Source organism: Aspergillus brunneoviolaceus (genome assembly GCF_003184695.1).
Source record: "Aspergillus brunneoviolaceus CBS 621.78 unplaced genomic scaffold BO95scaffold_19, whole genome shotgun sequence".
In the NCBI taxonomy this organism is placed as follows: Eukaryota; Fungi; Ascomycota; class Eurotiomycetes; order Eurotiales; family Aspergillaceae; genus Aspergillus; species Aspergillus brunneoviolaceus.
In genome coordinates, this window is record NW_020290749.1 from 444,921 (window position 1) to 464,942 (window position 20,022).

A 20,022-nucleotide genomic window follows, 5' to 3' on the forward strand; every position below is an offset into this window, starting at 1 on the left:
CAGGGTAAAGGCATGACTATCATTCATTGATCAATGACATTTCTGTTTGGGGTTGGTATGAATTGATGTTATACTTCCCTTTCTTTTTTTCTTTTTTGGCTATCATTAAATCGCCTAGGCAAACAGATGGCAATGGTATAAAACAAGGCTCCGGTTCGCTGTTTATGGTTCCCCTTTCCAGTCGCCGCTATCTAAGCTTCCCTCAAGCTTCGCCCTCAACCACCACGGAATCTCCTCCAAGCCGTACCGATACGCCCGGAACAAGGCATTAGACTCCCCCGGAAACAACCGCGCCGTCACCTCATCGGGATACGGCGCGAAGTGGGGGTTAACATACTCCCAGCAGATCTCGCCCTCGCGCGTGACCTCAAATACCCGCCCAAAGGCACTCTCGCACAGCAGCGTGTTCCCGTTCCCCAACCGCTGGGCACTGCCCATGAACGGCGTGAAGAAGGCGATGGGCTGCGAGCGATCGCGGTACTCCCAGACGATCTGCTTCGTGGCACGGTCGACCTCGATGGCGCGGGAGTAGGTGATCGACTCGCCGGTGCGGAAGGCCCCGTTGTCGAAGATGAGGATGTTGCCGTTGTCCAGCTCGGTGGCGTTGTGCTGCTGCGCCAGGGTCTCGGAGCCCAGGTGCCAGACGATGGCGCCGGTGGCCTTGTCGATGATGATCACCGCGGACACGGAGCGTAGCGAGGCCAGAATGTGCCGCCCGTCGCGCAGGGGCAGGACGGAGTTGATGAGCGGGTAGTGCTCGCGGGTGTAGTGCGGTTGCAGGGGGAACTCCGCCGCGCGGGGCAGCAGGTGCTCCGAGACCTTCCATTGCCACACGAGCTGGCCCGTCGCGTTGACTTCGTTGATTGTGTCCGCATACGTGCGGCCGTCAATCTCGCTGCCGGGAACGCCGCCGAGCACCTGTGCCGCTTGCGTGGCGGACAGCAGTTCCAGGCTCGTGTAGAGCAGACGCCCGTCGCCGTAGTGATATTGGTCGTGGTGGGCGAGGGGGTCGGTGGATTGGCGCACGATGGTGCCCTCGGGGTCGAGCTCGCTCATGATGCCCCCGCCGTACTTGTTGAAGAAGGGGAAGGGGAATGACCCGCCCTCGTGTGTGGTCTGGTTTGGGAAGGGGCGAAGCGTGTTAACGGCCAGGTTGCCGTTGGCGAGGATTCGCGCGTGTCGGCCGATTCGACCAGGGAGCTTCCAGGTGTGTACTTCTTTGCCATCGATGTCGATGAGGTGTGCTCGGTCGCTGGTGAGAGGGCAGAAGAGTGTGTAACCTCCGAAGGATCGTTGCTTGTCGACTCCAATGAGACCAACGCCTCGTCTCTTCAGGGTGTTTTGCTCCATTGCAGGGAAAGAAAGGATGAGGCTGTGGAAGTATCTTGATAAAAGCAGTGGTATACACCAGCCAAGGCCGAAAAAAAATAAAATTCGACGTCTTAAATGAAAGTGGCAGGGGTTGACTCTGTTATGTGCCTGTGCAAACGAGATGCCGCGGGCCGGCGGCTTGCCGGCGGCATCCCGCCGGCATCGGATCCCGTCGCACTTCTGCTACAGTGACACTTATTCTGATATCAGAACATGGCTTTATCACCTCATCTACCAACCTATCCGGTGCAGGTATCGAATCAGTGCTGGACAACCAGTAAAGGATAAAAATGGAGGGATTTCATCCGAAGCATGTTGGGAAGCCTTGCTATCTCCCACCTGATATACAACGCCAATATGACTGCTTCAACCAAGTCAATGTCGGTAGTGCCTGAGCCAGACGGACACATCGATGACCTTATCAACATCCCGGGGTATGACCCGGACCTCCAACCCACAGCTGGTGAGACCCGCAAGGCCAAGATGAAGGTCGACTTGTGCATTCTACCTTTCATCGTGGTCTGCTTCTGCTTTTTGCAGTTCGACCGCACAAACATCGGAAATGCTTTGACAGATACGCTGCGGGCTGATATTCATGTGAGCAACTCGGCGATCAATATGGCCCAGACCCTGTTCACCGTGGGCTTCATCATTACCGGGTTGCCTTTCAACGTAATCAGTCGATACATAGGCCCCGAAAGATTCTTGCCTATTAACATGTTCGTCTGGGGCGTCGCCACATGGTCCCAGATCTTCATCAAGAGTGCGTCGGGGCTGATCGCCGCCCGATTCTTCATCGGAGCCCTCGAAGGCGGGTATATCCCCGGGTTCGCCCTCTACATCTCCCAGTACTATACCCACCAGGAGCTTGCGCTGCGATACGCGATATTCTGGGCCTCAAATAGCTTTGCTGGCATTCTTGGTGGCCCTCTGTCCATCGGACTTCTCTCATTAGGCGGTCGACACGGGCTTCAGGGATGGCAGTGGCTTTTCTTGATCGGTGAGTTCTTCGTTCGAGATCGACTTCCCACACAATCCAACTGACAAACAAGCAGAGGGCCTCCTTACCTGCTTTCTCGGTATTGTGGCGTATCTGTACCTCCCACACAGCCCCATCCGCCCCAAGACCTTCTTCCGCCGATCATATAACATCTTCACCCCCCGCGAGGCCTCTATCCTGATAACCCGGGTGCTCAACGGCGACCGCACCAAGGCACACCGATCACAAGGGCGTCATCAGCGGCAGTCTATCACACTCTCTGACGTGTGCAGCACCTTCACCGACTGGCGCCTCTACGGACACCTGGCCGCCGCTTTCTTGTCGATGTTGATGATCTCACCAATGAACACCTACGCGCCCTCTATCATTAAGAGTCTCGGCTTTACCAGTCTGCAAGCCAACGGCCTCAACTCTGTCGGCAGCGCCGGCGCATTACTCTTGTCTGTTGCATTGGCACTTAGCAGCGACCGGTCGCAGGAGCGTGGGGTCCACATTGCCGTCGGATACCTCTGGGGTGCGGCGGGGTTGTTGTGGTTGGCGTTGGCGCCGGATTCGAGTGGGAAATGGTTGCTCTATGGTATGTGTGTTTCCCACTCGGTGCTCCTGTTTCTTGTTGATATACTTTCTTCTTTTTCCCTTCCTAGTTTTAATTTTTTCATCTATGATAGACATTGATAGTAAGCACCAGGGGGAGTCGTGTGGACCCAAATGGGGATGGGCTGCGCCCAAGCGATCAGCGCCGCCTGGCTGACGACGAAGATGCCGGAGCGGAAGCGGCCAGTGGCGCTGGCGGCGTATGTCATGAGTATTCAGCTGGCGAATCTGCCAGGCAATCAGTTGTTTCGAACACAAGGTATGTTGTAGTTACTCGTTTGTGGCTCTTTTATGGTTGCTCAAGGCTAACAAAACCAAAAGATGCACCGCGGTATACCCGTGGGCTTATCATTGCCGCCTCTTGTGCCATTGGAGCCGCCGTCATCATTTTGGTTTGGAAAGTGCTCTACCGCGTGTTCGATCAGGAAGATCATTTAGCTGAAAGAGAGCAGGCGGGGTTTTACGATGCAAGTCGAAAGGAGGATCAACCATGAGAAAAGTGATACAGAGCGGACAACTGGGGGATGTAGTTACCCGGCAATCAGTTGTTGGAATACTAGACAATTAGTCATGGCTTGGCACTTGATCTATGTAGTGATTTACATTATTTTGTAGAGCTAGCTGGCTAGACTCACTTGCGGCTCTTTGTGCTGGTTAACCCCTCGTAGCCATAGTGAAGTGCACAAGATATGCTACAACTGCCAAGGTACGGATACAGTTGCAAGGTAACTTCGCGTACCTTATCAATGCCGCTAAACCACATTCGTGGACCTGATATCACCCCATTCTACGCTAAAGTTCGCCATTGGCCCACTCCCCGATAAGATAAGCACTCCATCAGCTTTTCCAGTGTAAGCTACCTTATGCCCCCGACGACCGCACTGTCTTCAAACTTGGCCGAACCATGCCTCCTGTACGGTCAGCTAGGGCCTCGAAGGCGTGTACGTCGTGCCGCAAGAACAAAACACGATGCTATCCATCGCAAGGTCCCGGCAGCGGCTGTCTTCGCTGCGCGACGCTAGCGCAGCCTTGCTCGCTGGATCCCGAGCCGACGAGCCCTAATTGCAGGTCGAGCCCGTCAACTCATTGCCGGTCGGAACATACTCAGAACACAAGCACCGTCGCTTCCGAGGTTAATCAGCGGAGTGCGGTTGATGAGCGGTGCTATCTCTTCCTGCAGATGTTGTTTTTCTGATATTGAGAATAGTCCTGAGCTAACAGCCATAAGCACAGAATCGCCAGACTGGAAAGAACGGTAGAGAGTTTGGTTGACCGTCTGGATGCCAAGATCGATGCCCTAGCTAGCCGGTTCAACGAGGAAACCCCTCCGAGGAGGACAGAACAAGGTATCATTGAGCATGAACCAGCTCCTGTGCTCCTCATTAGGGAGGCTGCCTTAGACGCTGGCGTACGCTCACCGGAGCAGAACGACGCTCGTCCTGAAGTGTATGCCGACCCGATATCTTCAGGGCTAGTTTCATCGTCTATCGCCCACTCATTGGTCGAACTGTGAGTGTGCGTCCCCAATCATACCTCAACTGGCACCGCTAGCTTACACTAAGCCCCCAGATTCCATACCCACTACGGCAGATGGGTGAAGTTTCCAGAGGATCTCTCAACACCGGCCCTTCTCTCGCGAATCAGACGGTCGTCGCTTCTTACATGCAGTGTATTGTTAATTGCAGTCAGACACACCACACCAGACCTTGCGGACAGACTCGCGCCTCAGTTGTTCCGAGAAGCAAAACGCCTTGTCACCTCCTCCTTACTCATGGTCCCCCAGACGACGCCATTCTTCCAGGCGGTTCTGATTCTGAGCCTGTGGTCGACGACCATCGGCCAAGTGCCGCTGAGTGTTGACAGCTGGCTTTTGACCGGCTATGCTTTGCAGCAGGCATTGATCAGCCCGGACTTTGTGGAAGTCATGCGACCCGACGCAGCTCTTCCGACCGTACAGAAACATGTCGATGCATGGTGTCTTTGGAATCACCTATGCCTGGCTCACTTACAGCACGTCCTTCCCCTTGTCGCTTTCACAATTCTACCTTACTGACCTATCTCTCAGATACTGCGTAGGCACCCGCCGCCAGGCTCAACTGACCGACGTCGACATCGAGCGCTGCGCACGATTGATGCAAATGGACAGCATCACCAACTACGAAGCGCGAATGATCGCCGAGGTCAAGCTGTACTGGATCATCTACCGCAAGTGTTGCGGATCGCATCCGGATCTCGAAGCCGTGAAACGCGCTCTAGCGAATTGGCAGCAAGAGTTCCTCGTACTGTTTGGTATCTGCTGTCCTTCCCCTTGTTTACTCGCACCTGCGGCTCCTGACCATGCTTTCAGCGCAACCTCGCTCCCAGTTTCTGCGCATGGGCTTTCACTTCGCGCATCTCCTCGCCTACAGCAACCGCCTGAAATCCTCATCTCAAGAGTCATTAGACAACATGGCCAGCAGCAGCAGCAGCAGCGCATCCCTCGTCGCCGGAATGCTGTCCCACGCGAAGAACATCATCGACCTCGCGATCGACACCACGGACGACCGGACCCGCCATCTGACGGACCAGATCTACCACCTCGTCACATTCGCGGCGCTCACCCTCTGTCGCCTCGTGCACACCTACGAGGCGAACCTGCGCGCCACGGGCCACGATCTGAACGCGCTGGATGGTCTGGTGGTGCAGCTCGTCGACTGGCTGCGGTCGATTGGGCTTCCAACATGCCACGCCGCATATATGCTGGGCGATATTGTGTTTGCGCGGTTCGCCAAATTGCGACCGCATTCGCGAGTGCTGGCGTCAATCACCGCCAGGAGAGGGGGAGGAGAGGAGAAGGAGGACGCCGACTTGGCGCAACCGCTTCTCGACGACAGGTTGTTCTCGGATGACGTTCCGGCGCTGGAGTATCCCGGGTTCATCGGGCTGGAGCTTTTCGACATGGGGCTGGGCGGGGCAGAGGTGTCGTGGCCGCAGTGGGAGGGGGAGCTGTATTCGTCGACGTAGGCGGCTCTTTCGTCGTGTGTATGGGCATTCCAATGAGTGGGGTAGGCTTCTCTAGGTGAAATGTAGGAGAATTTCCTCCCGCTCCAGCCCTAACTCCGTGTATCTTGGAGAAAGGAAGCGGAGAGTCGCGTCTGCTAGAGTTCGAGGTTGAGAAATTTGACGCAGTCTCCTTTTCGCTTTGTTTGCTTTACTGGTGGATGACTGCGGGATCAGGAATAAAAGGTACTTCTCCCTAAGTTAGGGCTAATCCTGTCGCTCATACTCTTTCTGTTCCACAACATCCGAGGCGATCCTCTGTAACAAGTGGCATTGTATGAAAGGCTTCACCTGAGCACTGGCGACATCAATACTATGTACCAAGTATATAAGCGCAGGACATAAATCCACCTCACCCCATCCAATCCAAACCCAACCCCACACGAACTACCAACTCACAAGTGACCTTTACCTCGACCAACCACTGGCAAACACTAGCAACGATGGCTCCCACATGGCACACCGACCTCCGCAAGCACGCGTACGCCAAGTACGAAGAGCTGAAGAAGCACCAAGTGCTGCTGGAGGACGTGCGCGGCGACGCCGGCACCTGCGATCTGTGCCAGACGGGGCGAAGCGAGCACCAAGGAGCGCTGTGTGAATGCTGGGCGTGCCGGCACACGTACCACCACACGTGCATCGACGTGCTGCGGGTGCGGGCGGCGAACCGGGGCGAGCCGCTGGCGTACGGATGCCCGCACTGCGGCCGCCCGTGGGCGACGCTCGCCATGCTGGAGCAGCAGGCCGAGGAGGCCGCGCGGCGCCCGGGCCCCGGCGGCTCCCCGCGGCGCGGCCTCCCCTTCACCGACGGCATGTATACCTTTAACTTTCGAGCGGCCACGCGCCAGTACCTCTGTAAGTGGAAGGACCGGGTCACGGGCGGCATCTGCGGGCAGGGTCCCTTCGATACCTTTGAAGACTTCTATCGGCACCATTCCTCGGCGCACGTGGAGATCCTGGACTACCTGTGTGATCTCTGCGAGCCGGGGCGGGGCTTCGTCTCGGCCAAGTTGCTGGTCCAGCATAAGAAGGTCGTTCACTTTGGGGATCCGCGGCGGGGCGACAAGACCGAGCCCGAGCCGTCCTCCGCGGTGGCTGAAGGTGAGGCCGCTGATGGCTCCGTTGCGTCACTAGCGGAGCAGGTAGAGCTCATGGACCTCGACGTGGTCGATAGCATCGAGGACGAAGCCATGCAGGTGGACAAATAGGTGAGTCGAGTTCCTGGCTGTGTAGATACTGTCCTGTAGTATTTCTGCCGACATATCACGAATTACATTGTCGGCGGCTGCGCACGTCCGTGGACCACGATATTAGTACGTCTATCGATACTTTCTTATTTCGTCTAGCAGTCTGAAAAAAAAAAAAAAAAAAAAAAAAAAAAAAAAAAAAGGCGGCTTGAAAAAATAGGCAGGAAAAGACAGAGTACAAAGTCATCAAAAAATGGATATTTAGCACCACATATAATCTCGCTGAGTCAATTCACCTTTTGAGTTCGAACAGTACACCACACTATGATTATAAATATTTCAAAATATTTGCCGACTCCAGTCACTCGAGCAGAGATCCACCCATTGCAAGAACAATGAGAAAACACTATCACAAGATCAATTCGCACACCATTCCTTCCAATGTGGCTCAGTTCTGCCCCCGGCCTCTCCAAATAGATCCCATTATCTTTATCTGTTCTTGGTTTTAGTCTCGCTTACTAGGCCAAATTTCCTATCCTCAACCATCTATTGGGGCTGTGGTTTAGTGGTATAATATTCCCTTAGCATGGGAGAGGTCCGGGGTTCGATTCCCCGCAGCTCCATCATTTTTGTCTTTTTGGTTGCTATTACCGTTAGCTGGAGAAGATCTGTGGTCAGATGCTGAGGCGGGTGGTGGGTCTGCGCGCTCTGGCGTGATCTACTAACTTTAGAGAAGGGCGATCAGATCTGCCGCAGAGATTCTTACGCCCAGATAACTTACCAGTTGCTGGAGGATGCGCCAGTAGCTTTATGAATCAGTAAAGAAAAACCTCCACTTCACTGATGTACAAATCCGTCTTTAACGACATCGGAAATCATAATATCCAAGATTGCACGCAGCAAAAATGCTGTTTCATTTGGTTGTGTTCGGCTGCCCACTATAATCCAGATATCCTTCCCCAAAATACACCAGCAATTTATGAATGTGCGAAACCCCTTTACCATTCAAATACAGCCCTGTAAGCTCGCCACCTGTTATCAAGCAACGTGTCTACAATTATAGAATAGCAACCTCATCTTCCAGACCGTCATCCCTACCTGAGGATACTGGGACCATCGATCATTGATTCAATGCGGCACGGCAATTACACGCGATGTTGAAGCCGCCAGGATGGTAGTTTTTGGTTGTAACAGCCCGACACTTCAGGCAAGTGCTGGTGATTTCGACATTAAAACCGGATTGGTAATGGGTCACGACAGAATGATACCATTGCTTAACTCACGCTCGCTTCCCAATTGCTGTGCGAGGCGTGTTTGTAACTCAAGCGATTTCTTGGGTTGTCTCTGCAATTCCTTTGTCCGTCTCTCCGACTCTTTTAGTTTTTCGTTCAAGCGTTGTAGCTCAGGCGACTTCTTGGGTTGTCTCTGCAATTCCTTTGTCCGTCTCTCCGACTCTTTTAGTTTTTCGTTCAAGCGTTGTAGCTCAGGCGACTTCTTGGGTTGTCTCTGCAATTCCTTTGTCCGTCTCTCCGACTCTTTTAGTTTTTCGTTCAAGCGTTGTAGCTCAAGCGACCTCTTGGGTTGTCTCTGCAATCCCTTTGTCCGTCTCTCCGACTCTTTAAGTTGTTCGTTCAAGCGTCGCAGGACTTGGAAGGACGCATCGTGCGTGAAGAGATCCATGCGACTGTCAGTCCCTAGAAAATCGTCGAGATGGTCGGCGACGGTCGCTGCAAGCCTGTCGCGCAGTACGCCATTATCGCCAATGTTGAAAGCCATCGTCACCGCATCAGCGAAGCCCTCCGGGGACCACGGCAGTTGCAGCGTCTCGTCAACCTTCTTGTGAACGAGTTCTTTGAGTCCCGGCACGTTGAAGTAATCCGCGATCTCGGCCATATGGATATGTGCAACAAGGTTCTTCGAGAGATCCTCGGTGACGGCAGCGGTAGTAATAGCAGCAGTAGTAGCGGCGGCGGAGGAGGAGGAGGAAGAGGAAGAGGAGGAGGGGGAGAGGGAAAGAGAGGGAGGCAGCACGAGGTCCGGGTCCGAGGGAGACTTGTCTGCCACACAAACATTTGCAATTAGCCTGATTCTCAGCAAGGAAGTCAAAGTTAACCTTGTGAGAACATACCGGCGTCGTTTGGAAGGCCATAGTCTCCGGTGTAGAGAAACTGTACCAGATGGCGGATCGAGGATAGTGGGAACTCGTCAATTCGATAGACGCCGGAACAGCCCTCCTTGTTAGAGTTAGCTTTCTCTGTATATCGGTTTAATTGGGCGATTGAAATAAGACCTTGAAGCCTCCGGCGCAAGCAGCTGCGAATGCCTTTATCTGAGAACAGACGATCACTTTATGGACAGGGATTTCGACACCGTCACACTCCAGGGCGAAGTCGGTGTACTCTCCCATCTTAGCTTTCTTGTAGACGAGGTCGTTGACTGTGTCCATGTGGTCAATAGACACTTTACGTTTGAAGGCCATCTTGACGGATATCGAGGTATAGTTGGTCAGATTAGGAGGAAGTAAGGGGAGCGTGGGAAACCAGAGAGTGAAAGGTGAAAGAAGGTGATGAGGTGTAAAGGAAATAACAAAGAAGTTAATGTGTGAAACCTGTTAGGAGACAGGAGCTTGGTCGCTGTCATTCACTTGAGTTCTAGTCATGCCAAAGTGGTCCAAACTCAGGCACCGATCTCTTGTGTTCTCTGTCAGTCGGCTTTTCACTTCTTCATCTCCTGCTACCTACTATTTTGTCGACCTCCTGTTTATCTTCCTGGAACCACAACTCTCTTCCCAGCCTTATATTCTCATATTCTTCCTAGTTGCCATCTCTTTCACATCTGGATCACCTGTCCACAACCACTCCGCCATCCAACGTACAAGTCATTGTCAACTGGGTCACTGCGGTGATCAATCTGAAGTGAACGCTTTCGAAATGTTCGCCAAGCCCCATTTAACAGGGACCATGATGCACATTAGAGCGATTCAAGAATCTTATGTTGTCAGCTTTCCATTAAATGAACCGGACAAAAGGCGAAAGAGCGAAAGTCTGCCAACGCAGACCATTCACCGAGTCGGAAAGCTCAGTGCCCTCCAAGGTTCGAGAAAGCTACAATATTGAGGAACACACCATAGAAGCCAAGAGCGGAGTCTTGACCTACGTCTGGCAATTGCGACGACGGCGAGAGAATGCTCAATGCTTGTCGCCTCGAAGTAGGTGAAGGGGTAAGCGAGCGTAGCAGTTCTCTCGCCCCTAAGCCTCGCCCTCCGCCCCTTCCCCGCTTTTTCCGTTCTTCTCCCCTCGGCAACATGACCATCATTATAAAAGTTGACCCTGAGCTGATACAGCCTTCTGCGAGTCATATGCCATCAGACACACAGCTTTCTTGCATCCCTCGGAGCCGGATTCAGTTCTGGCTATGCGCGCTTATGTTGCCAGCATTGGGTCACTGCTAATCAAGATAATGACTCTGATGCCGTGGACGCACAGGTACAGAATTCGCCGGTGAACACGGCAGCCAGATTCGAGGGAAGATAGTGACCCACCCCGTCTATTGGGGTACCGCCCCGCACCTGGCAGGGAGTGCCCGATATCCCCTCGCTTGAACTATTCATACTTGCAGTATAGTTGGTGTATAGGACGGGCAGGTTGAAGAAACACGACGGGAGGGAGGAGGTCGAGTATCCGGATCCCGGAATGACTGTCGGGAGAGGGATGTAAGCTGCATGATAGCGGTTGTTTGTTGACTGGCACTGCAGGGAGCTCCTGACCAGAGCAGTCTGGTTGATCTTATAAGTGCTATATATCAGGTCCGAGACGTTGCCGCTGAGCGGGATGGAGATGTCCGTGTTGCTTGCCCCGGATCCGGGAATTTCAAGCGTGTAGCACACGGGATCGTCAGAGTCCAGGTCCAGCACCACTCCGCCCCACATTGAAGCGCACTCCTCGACAGGGTGACCATTCTGAACGATGTACACATTGGCGCTGGCGAGTAGAAGACCGAGCAAGACCTGCTGGATAGGCAGGATGAGCTCGTCGGCGAGATTACTGCAGGCCATGTTGGGGTCGGCGAAGCGGCCCCCAGCAAAGACTTTTGGTAACCGGGTAGTGTAGTAGGCTTCGAACCGATCATTGGATGTGTCAAGTGCATAGCCTGGGAAGGAGAAGAGATTGCCGGTAACGAAGACGGCATGGGCGAACTGGAAGAGGCTAGTATTATATCTCTGAACTCCGGCCAAAAGACGAGTCTTCAACGCAGTGCTAGGTTCGGACAGAAAAACACTGCTATTTGTGGGATCGGTGAGAGTCCGAAGAACAGAAGCCATGCTGAAAATTCCGCCGAGTAATGTCGCGAAAGAACTGGCAAACTCGTCGATAGGACCGAGCCCGCTTCTGACGACAGTAAGTCCCGCAGCTACGGCACCTATGGCCCTGTCCAAACCGGCCTCGTCATTATGCAGTGTCAGATACCGAGTTATACTGTTGACCAGATTGTCAATTTCCAAAGCGGATATGAGATTTTCTCCAAACACCTCTGAAGCCATGCCCCGCAGGCACCGCTGGAAAATCGCGAAAGAGCGCTGAGCAAAGAAATATGGCACATGGTCAGTACTCAAGGGGCAGGTTTCAGGTATGGAGCAGGAGCTGTTATCGCTAAGATTCGCACAATTCGTGACATTGACCCCATCGAAAGCGTTGAAGTGGGCATCGAGGCTCGGGAGTGTGCTTGTCAGAGCACGGCGAGTTGACAAAGAATGACGAGTCGTCTCGAATTCCAAGGCCAGCCCAGCTTGACTAAGATACCAGGAGTCCGTGGCTGATGCATTCAACAGCAACTGCTGACAACCAACCGTCGAATTTGCGCTGTTCCAAGGGATGTATCGCAGAGCAGAGGTCTCATAGGTACAACCGGTTGTCGTGTGCCCCGGTACCAGTGGCAAGACCTGATAGTTCAGGTTGTAGAATCCATCCCTACAATATGAATCAGGGCATTTACCTCCTGAGGCATGGTAAAGGAAGTCGCCACCTGAAATAGGAGCTAACACCATGGTAACATCACTCCCGCCATGCACATCCGGGCCCTGAGCGAAATTCAGGCCGGCAGTCAAGTTGCTGGCCACCACCCGAACACCATCACCAGTGGTGATGAAGAGCGCCAGTTCGCTGGGGTTATAGCCTCCGACCGTCTCATTGAGAACAACCGCCCACTGGGTCGTGTTGGAAAATGTCTCGTACCCTGCAGGTTTGCTCCAGAAGGTGGCAGTAGGCTCCCCGATGTCCTCAAAAGGGCACGGTATATCGAAGGCCGGCGTCTGGTACCAGATGGCGCCGGCTGCCTCATTCCCATTCTGAGGTCTCATTTCCGATGGGCCCCGAAACGCCCTGAAAGCGGTCGCAAACGAGTGGATGAGCGGCTGCAGGCCTGTATGAGGCCAGATCGTCATGTTGGCGTAGTTGTTCAGCGCAGCTTCGCCATTCTGTTCCGGCCACAGATTTCCAAGATAGTGTCCCTCGGGACCATCGTTCTATTTGAATTAGCTCTGCATTATATTTTATCATCCAATTCTGGTACAGATGACTCTTACCCAAGTAATGTATTCAACGAACTGCAACGTGTTACTCTGGATGTTCAAGATGTTGCTCAGGCGTTGCATGAGGTTCTCTCCACCTTGGCGATAGATATTTATTCCATACTGCTCAGTCCTAGTCAGTCTCGAAGTTTTAATTGGTAGCATTGTGAAAGCTGCTCATACTGAATTCTTATACTGCATCAAACTCAATGCTGTTGACAGTCATCAGTGAAAAGCTCAGACCAGAAAGATACACAGGAAGACAAACGTATCATATAGGATGCACCCTGTCTAGCAGCCGCGTCAATGACCACTTGATCCCGGGCAATCCCTCCCAGCCCACCAGTCTGCTTCGAAGCCAGTTGTCCCAGACTTGGCCAGGCAGATTCCCAACTGAAGAGGCCATCAGTGAGATTGCCCCATGCATCCCACCAGCCCGCTTGACTGTCCCAGTAGCCCTCCGTGTCGTCGAGATCCGGGATCCAATACACCTCGAACCCCAGGTCGGACAATGAGGCCTTGAAATGATTCCACGTCTCCCACGTGCCCCCACCTGAGGTGAAGGTGCTGACCACATACTTGCCGTCAACCTGGTAGTACGCCTCGAGTGCCATCGCCTCTTGACACAGGGAAACGTAGTCGGCAGCGCCTGCGCTGCTGCACGATGCCCCTCCCGAGGCGTACACATCCATACTGATAAAGATCCCGAATTGGAGCTCCTGCGCCTCGATGTAGCGCCCCATCTCCAGGATTAGGTCCTTGGCGAACGCATCGGTCGGACATTGAACATTCAAGGCGAAGCCATCGAGACCCATCGCGATCGCGTCGTCGACATCTTGCTGGATATGGTCCTTTGTGGTGGTGCCGACCTGATTAGGTGAATTAGGGCTTACTCACTGCTGGCTGCGGAGAATGATATACTTGCCATGTAATGCGCAAATACTCCACGATTCGCGGCCTGAGCGATTGGCACTAGTGCAAGCGTCAGAGCTAGAAGCATTTTGGAAAGGGCTAATGGCGCTTTTTTGTCGTGAAAATCTTGCTTTCTTTGTTCTATTGTTAATTCATGGTGAGTCAAAAACGGCAAAAGGAAAGATGGCACTTGGTCCGGTCCCGAGACACCAGAAAGTAGAAGGATGGAAAGCGAGTGAAAATATATCAGAGATTAGATTGTAAATGAGTAGAGAAGGGGTTGACGCATTTGCCCGGTTCTAGATACGATGAGGCCTATCCTGAATATATGCATTCTGAGGTTATATGGCAGCGTCCGTGGTTGTAAAAATTTCTTTCATCGTGCGGAAGGCGCCAATCAAGAAGGATGCTGGGCGAGATAAATCCTTTGTTTACAGTCCCGAGGAACAAGCACATGTCGGAACGGAAACAGTTTGTGAGTTTCAAGCGTGGGGCAAAGCGCAAGAATGCTGACGGTTGGTGTGCGATCCAACCGCCATCATTCCCTAATAGACGCGCTGCACGTGAAACATGCCTGCATGTTGAACCCTGGCGTCTAATTAACTTTGATCTCGCAGATGTCTAGATCCATAGCAGGATCGCGTCAAGCACAAAGTTCTAACTCAAACAAAAGTCCATTCATTCAAATCAGAGGAATTCGACCTTTCCCTCGTATCGTCCTTTCCCTTGGTCTATCTCAAAATATAATGACACTCGGTAATCGAGATAAGAGAAAAGCTTAGGGCAATAATACAAAATCAATTCTAATAAGTCAGCCGCTTTATGACACCCTAATAGTTGCAACTTATCCATTTTATACTGTACTGCACTCATACGAAAGCCCCTATCTAAGACCCTTGTCAGATGCTTTAGAATTGCTAGACTAGTTTCGCTAAGTTTTAATTACTACTTAAATTATATTAGAACTGGCTTCTTCCTGCTTGTTATGGGACCAAGGCCCTGATAACGAGCTCGGCTTCAGGCACCTGTTGGCACCTGAGGCCTCGCATGCTATGTACCAAACTAGCGCTAGTTTAATATATATATAAAAGAATTTTATATAAACAAATAAAATAGCTCTCCAGCTATTTCTGTTTATTTTAAGATATATTTTAATTAGTATAATCTATCCGTCTCGTAATTTTAAAAATAGCTTATTAAAAAGTTATAGACAGAGCCCGACTAGATATATAAATAGATTAAAATAAAACTAAAAGAATTATTAGAATAATAAAATAAATAAATTTAAAAGAACTACAGCCGACTGCAGTATCTGCAGTTATATATAATAACATATAACTTTTTTTACAGAAGCTAATCAGCTTTTATATAAAAATAATAAAATAAAAACTAGCTTTTAAAAAATAAAAAAATAAATTATAAAGTTATAATATAATTTCTACTATTAATAGTAAACCAGAGAAAAACTTTTTATAATAATTATATAAGCCAAACTAGAGTGGATTAATCTGACTGTTATATCTTAATCTTAACCTGGCTATAATCTGGCGGTTAGATTAAAATAAAAAAAGATTTTAACTGTATAGTTATAATTAGATTAAAATATAATTATTATTTTAACTGTTTATATCTACTAGTTAGAAATATTAAATATAATAAATAGATTAATAACTGTAGGTTAATTAGTAATATATATATATTTTTTTATATAGATAATATATAAAGTATAATATATTTTTAATTATAATATAATAATATTATTTAGATTTAGCTTATTTACTTAATTTATTTAATTTTTTTAATTTTTTTAATTTATTTAATCTACTTAATCTACTCGATTTACTTAATCTACTTAATTTATTTGATTTACTTAATCTATTTAATCTACTTAATCTGTTTAATCTGCTTGATCTGTTTAATTTATCTAATCTAAATAATTTATTTAATCTAATTAATTTATTTAATTTGTTTGATCTTTTTTTTATAGTTCCAAGGGATATACTACGCTTTAAAAAATATTTATAAAATCTAGTATAAAAAATATAAAATTTAATATTAGATAAATTAATAAAATTATACTACTTTTTATATTATTTAGAATAATAATTATAGTAGCGAAGAAATTGAGAAAACTAGGTTTTTATTTTTATTTAAGTATATATAATATTTAAAATCATAAATAAAGCTAGTTTTTCTATTTTTAATAATAATTTATCTTTTAGATTATTTTTAAAATTATTTATATTCTTATTTTTACTAATATAAAAAATAATAATTATCTTATTTTTTTCTTACTTTTTAAGTATAAAGATAATTAAATCCGGATTAAAATTATTAAAAATATTTTAATATTTTTTATTAATAATAAAATAATCGGTATATATCTAAAGTATTATTATTTTAATTATATTAAAATAAAATCAGCTCCGGCGATAATAGCAGATATTTTAAAAATTATTAAATAAATATTTAATATTAATACTGTTAGTAATAACTAAAACAATTTTTTAGTTATTTAATATAAAAAAAAAACTAATTACAGTAGGACTTTTAGTAAATAAAAATATTAGTATACTTTATAATACTTAAAATAATATTAGTTTAATTAAAAATATTTTAATAAGCTATATATTTTTAATATTTAAATATATTTTAAGTTTTTTAAATATTTCAACTACCAGTAAGAGTTTTTAGTATTTAAAGATATTATAAAAAACTTTATTTAGATTTAATAATAATCTGAAAATAATTAATAAAATATTAATAGCCAGATTCTAATTATAATAAAAATAAAATATTTTTTTAAAAATAGTTTGGTACTTAAGATACTAGTTAATATTATTATTTAACTAAATATTTTTTTTAAATTTTTTAAATTTTAATATTAGATTTAAAATAATTATAATTATATAAATATAGTCTTTTATTTAATAGATATAATAATAATATTTTTAAAGCTTTTAATATATATTTTATAAGTTTTTAAAAATCTTTTTTTTTAGAATATCTGTTTTCTTACCAGTCGGTTAATTAAATAATCTAAATAATTAAAAAAAATTATTATAGATATTATAGATCTTATAAACAGTAGGCCTACTGTTTTTAAATAGATAGAATATAAAAAAAAGAATATAAAAACTTAAAAAAATACTTTATCTATTTATATTTAATTATAATAAAATAAAGAAAATTAATATTATTATAATTATAATACTAAATAAAACTATTAATTACTTAATAAAGATTAAGTATACGGTAAATTATAAACTAGATTAAGTTTTAATAAGTTTTATAGTTAAGAAGAAGATAGTAGACTAAATCTAATTTAAATTATTAAATAAACTAGAATTTTTTATAATATTAAAAACTTATATTTACAAATTATATAATTTTTTAAATTTATAATTAAGAATTAATATTATTAGCTATTATTAAAAGAAGACCTTTAGAATCTATTTATAAAAAACTAATTTAAATAGTTTTTACTATAGTAGAAGCTCTTTATATTTATTTTTTATAAATAATTTTTAAAATATATTCTTTTAAGAGTTTTTAAAATACTAGAAGAGGTTTTAAGACTTTTATTATAAATTTTTTATATATATTTAACAGTATTATTTAAGATCTTAATCTAAAGTTTTTATAAAAGAATATTAACTATAAACTAAATTATATAAATAAGATAAAATATATAATACTAGTTTTAAATAATTATTATAAGATTAGAATTAAATAAAATATTATAAAGCTGGATATTTTAGCTAAATTAAGTCCGAAGTTTAGATAATATTATATTAAATATTAAATTATTATTACTAATATTATTAGTTTTTATATCTAATAACTAATAAAACAGATTATATTTATATAAAATTAATAAAATAATTATAGTTAAATTCTTACTAGTATAAGATTGAGATACTAGTCGGAAGTCTAGTAAAACTTTATAATAATCTGTATCTTTTATTAAAAAATATTTAGTTAAAATAAGAAATATTTTCTAATTAGAACTAGTCTAGTAGTTTATTATAATTAATATCTGTCTAGTATCTAAAAAACTTTAATAATAACTATATATATATTTTTTTTAATTCTTTTAAAAAATATTCTTTAATCTACACTCGATTAGAAGAATTTAATTCTTAGTAAAAAAATAAAATTATAAAATTAATTATCTAGTTAAATTAAATATACTTAATAGTTCGGAATAGTAAATAACAGATAATTATAAAGTATAAAACTTAATTTTAAAAGTTGTATTTATTATAGACTATAAAAACCTAGAAAAAATAATAATTAAAAAAAATTTATATTAAAAAAAAATAAATATCGATAATAGTTTTTTATTTAGTATTTAACTAATTATTTATTTAGATATTACTAATAGTATTTTTTTTATAATTCTTGTAAAAATAATAGCTTATAGAATTACTTTCTAAGTTTTTAATTTCCGAGTATTATAGAATATAAAAACAGATAATATAATAAATATAAAAGATTATATTAGAAAATAATATATTTTTTTAAAAACTGTTTTTTATTACTAATATTTTTTTAATTAAAGTAAAATAGCAGTTTTTAAGCTTATAGATAGATTTTAAAAAAATTATCTTTTATTATTAATTCTAAAAAATAGAATATTTTTTTATAAATTAAATATAAAATAATCTTTTAATTCTTTATAACACGCGTAATCTGGAGATTTAAAAAAAAATCTAATTTAAAAAACTTATCTTAGTTTAAGTATTATTATAGTTTATTAATATTTAAAAAATAGAAAAAAAGAGCTCGATAGTATTCTTTAAAAATAAACTAAATAATTATAATTAATTTATAATTCTAAGACTACTCTATAAATAATAAATATAGAAAGAAAAAAATAGAAAATTTGATAAAGATAGTTTATTTTATTTTAAGATATATTTTTATATAAATATAATTTATTATATTTTAAATACAGCTAAAACGCCTGCCGTGGAAAGATTTTAGAATATATATTATTATTATACAGAAAAGTTGGTTAAACTAAATAAATAAAATAAGATTAGTATAGTAAATAACAGGTCTCTAAAATACTTAAAGTTAAAAAGATTAAATAAATTAAAAAAATTAACTAGATAAAAAGAATAAAAAAAATTAATTAGATTAAAAAAACAAAAATAATAAACTACTCTTATAGTATTTAGTATTTAATAAAATAATTATTAGAAAGTACGATTGCCGAAAAAATTATATAAATAATATTATACAGGTTTTTTTTAAGTTTAATTTATTATATAGATAATTTAGCTTTTTTAGATAAAAATAATAATATAATAAACTATTTAAGCTAAAATAAAAAAAAGAATAATAAAATAAAAATAATATATTTATTTTTAGTAGTCTAATTATTAGTAAAGATATAGTTTTTCTAATATTATATATTATAATTAAAATATATAGTTTAAATCAAGTTATAGTTATATATTTTATATATATTTTTTACTATATAAACTATAATTTTATAAAAAACTAAATTTTATTAATACTAGAGTGGATTAATCTGACTGTTATATCTTAATCTTAACCTGGCCATAATCTAGCGGTCAGATTAAAATACAAAAAAATTTTAACTATACAGTTATAATTAGATTAAAATATAATTATTATTTTAACCGTTTATATCTACCGGTTAGAAAAGTTAGATATAACAGATAGATTAATAACTGCAGGTTAATTAATAATATATATATCTTTTTTATATAAATAATATATAAAGTATAATATATTTTTAATTATAATATAATAATATTTTTTAAATTTAGCTTATCTATTTAATATTATAATACAGCTCTAATTCTTCCAACTTATTTATTTAATCTATTTAATTTATTTAACTTATTTAATCTACTTAATCTACTTAATCTATTTAATTTATTTAATCTATTTAACCTTTTTCCTCGTAGAGCTGAGGAGTATACTATACTTTAAAAAAAATTTTTACAAAATCTAGTATAAAAAAATAATATCTAATATTAAATAAATTAATAAGATTATACTATTTTTTATACTATTTAAAACAGTAATTATAATAGCAGAGAAATCGAAAAAACCGGGTGTTTATTTTTATCTAAATATATATAATATTTAAAGATTTAAATAAAGCTAGCTCCCCTGTTTCTAATAATAATTTATTTTTTAGATTATTTTTAAGATTATTTATATTCTTATTTTTACTAATATAAAAGATAGTAATTATCTTATTTTTTTCTTGCTTTTTAGATATAAAGATAATTAAATTTAAATTAAAATTATTAAAAATATTCTAGTATTTTTTATTAATAGTAAAATAATTAGTATATATCTAAAGTATT

General features: G+C 42.6%; 6 protein-coding genes and 1 non-coding gene across 7 annotated transcripts; 4 read left to right on the forward strand and 3 right to left on the reverse strand.

Annotated features, from left to right (window-relative positions):
- Positions 1-47: 47 nt before the first annotated feature.
- Positions 48-1,381, reverse strand: BO95DRAFT_492016 (PQQ repeat-containing protein). Its single transcript, XM_025590680.1, has one exon. The coding sequence runs from the start codon at positions 1,348-1,350 to the stop codon at positions 163-165; it is 1,188 nt and encodes a 395-aa protein (XP_025444317.1). The 5' UTR covers positions 1,351-1,381; the 3' UTR covers positions 48-162.
- Positions 1,382-1,749: 368 nt separating this feature from the next.
- On the forward strand, positions 1,750-3,459 carry BO95DRAFT_492019 (MFS general substrate transporter; the record flags this gene model as incomplete). Its single annotated transcript, XM_025590681.1, has 4 exons — positions 1,750-2,382; positions 2,429-2,948; positions 3,060-3,224; positions 3,287-3,459. 4 exons carry the CDS (start codon positions 1,750-1,752, stop codon positions 3,457-3,459), a joined length of 1,491 nt encoding a protein of 496 aa, XP_025444318.1.
- A 410-nt stretch (positions 3,460-3,869) lies between these two features.
- BO95DRAFT_472217 (uncharacterized protein) lies at positions 3,870-5,968 on the forward strand (the record flags this gene model as incomplete). The annotated part of the gene is made up of 5 exons (XM_025589641.1): positions 3,870-4,126; positions 4,187-4,474; positions 4,535-4,975; positions 5,031-5,254; positions 5,313-5,968. The coding sequence occupies 5 exons, from the start codon at positions 3,870-3,872 to the stop codon at positions 5,966-5,968; spliced, it is 1,866 nt and encodes a 621-aa protein (XP_025444319.1).
- Positions 5,969-6,447: 479 nt separating this feature from the next.
- BO95DRAFT_461865 (uncharacterized protein) lies at positions 6,448-7,212 on the forward strand (the record flags this gene model as incomplete). Its single annotated transcript, XM_025588862.1, has 1 exon — positions 6,448-7,212. The coding sequence occupies one exon, from the start codon at positions 6,448-6,450 to the stop codon at positions 7,210-7,212; it is 765 nt and encodes a 254-aa protein (XP_025444320.1).
- A 530-nt stretch (positions 7,213-7,742) lies between these two features.
- Positions 7,743-7,814, forward strand: BO95DRAFT_t94. Its single transcript has one exon. It is a non-coding gene; the product is annotated as a tRNA-Ala (tRNA).
- A 628-nt stretch (positions 7,815-8,442) lies between these two features.
- BO95DRAFT_461866 (uncharacterized protein) lies at positions 8,443-9,670 on the reverse strand (the record flags this gene model as incomplete). Its single annotated transcript, XM_025588863.1, has 3 exons — positions 8,443-9,248; positions 9,320-9,425; positions 9,482-9,670. The coding sequence occupies 3 exons, from the start codon at positions 9,668-9,670 to the stop codon at positions 8,443-8,445; spliced, it is 1,101 nt and encodes a 366-aa protein (XP_025444321.1).
- A 2,448-nt stretch (positions 9,671-12,118) lies between these two features.
- Positions 12,119-13,614, reverse strand: BO95DRAFT_325142 (uncharacterized protein; the record flags this gene model as incomplete). The annotated part of the gene is made up of 3 exons (XM_025581837.1): positions 12,119-12,712; positions 12,941-12,969; positions 13,026-13,614. Coding segments are annotated over 3 exons (1,212 nt in total), but the record flags the coding sequence as incomplete, so codon positions are not given.
- Between the last annotated feature and the right edge of the window lie 6,408 nt (positions 13,615-20,022).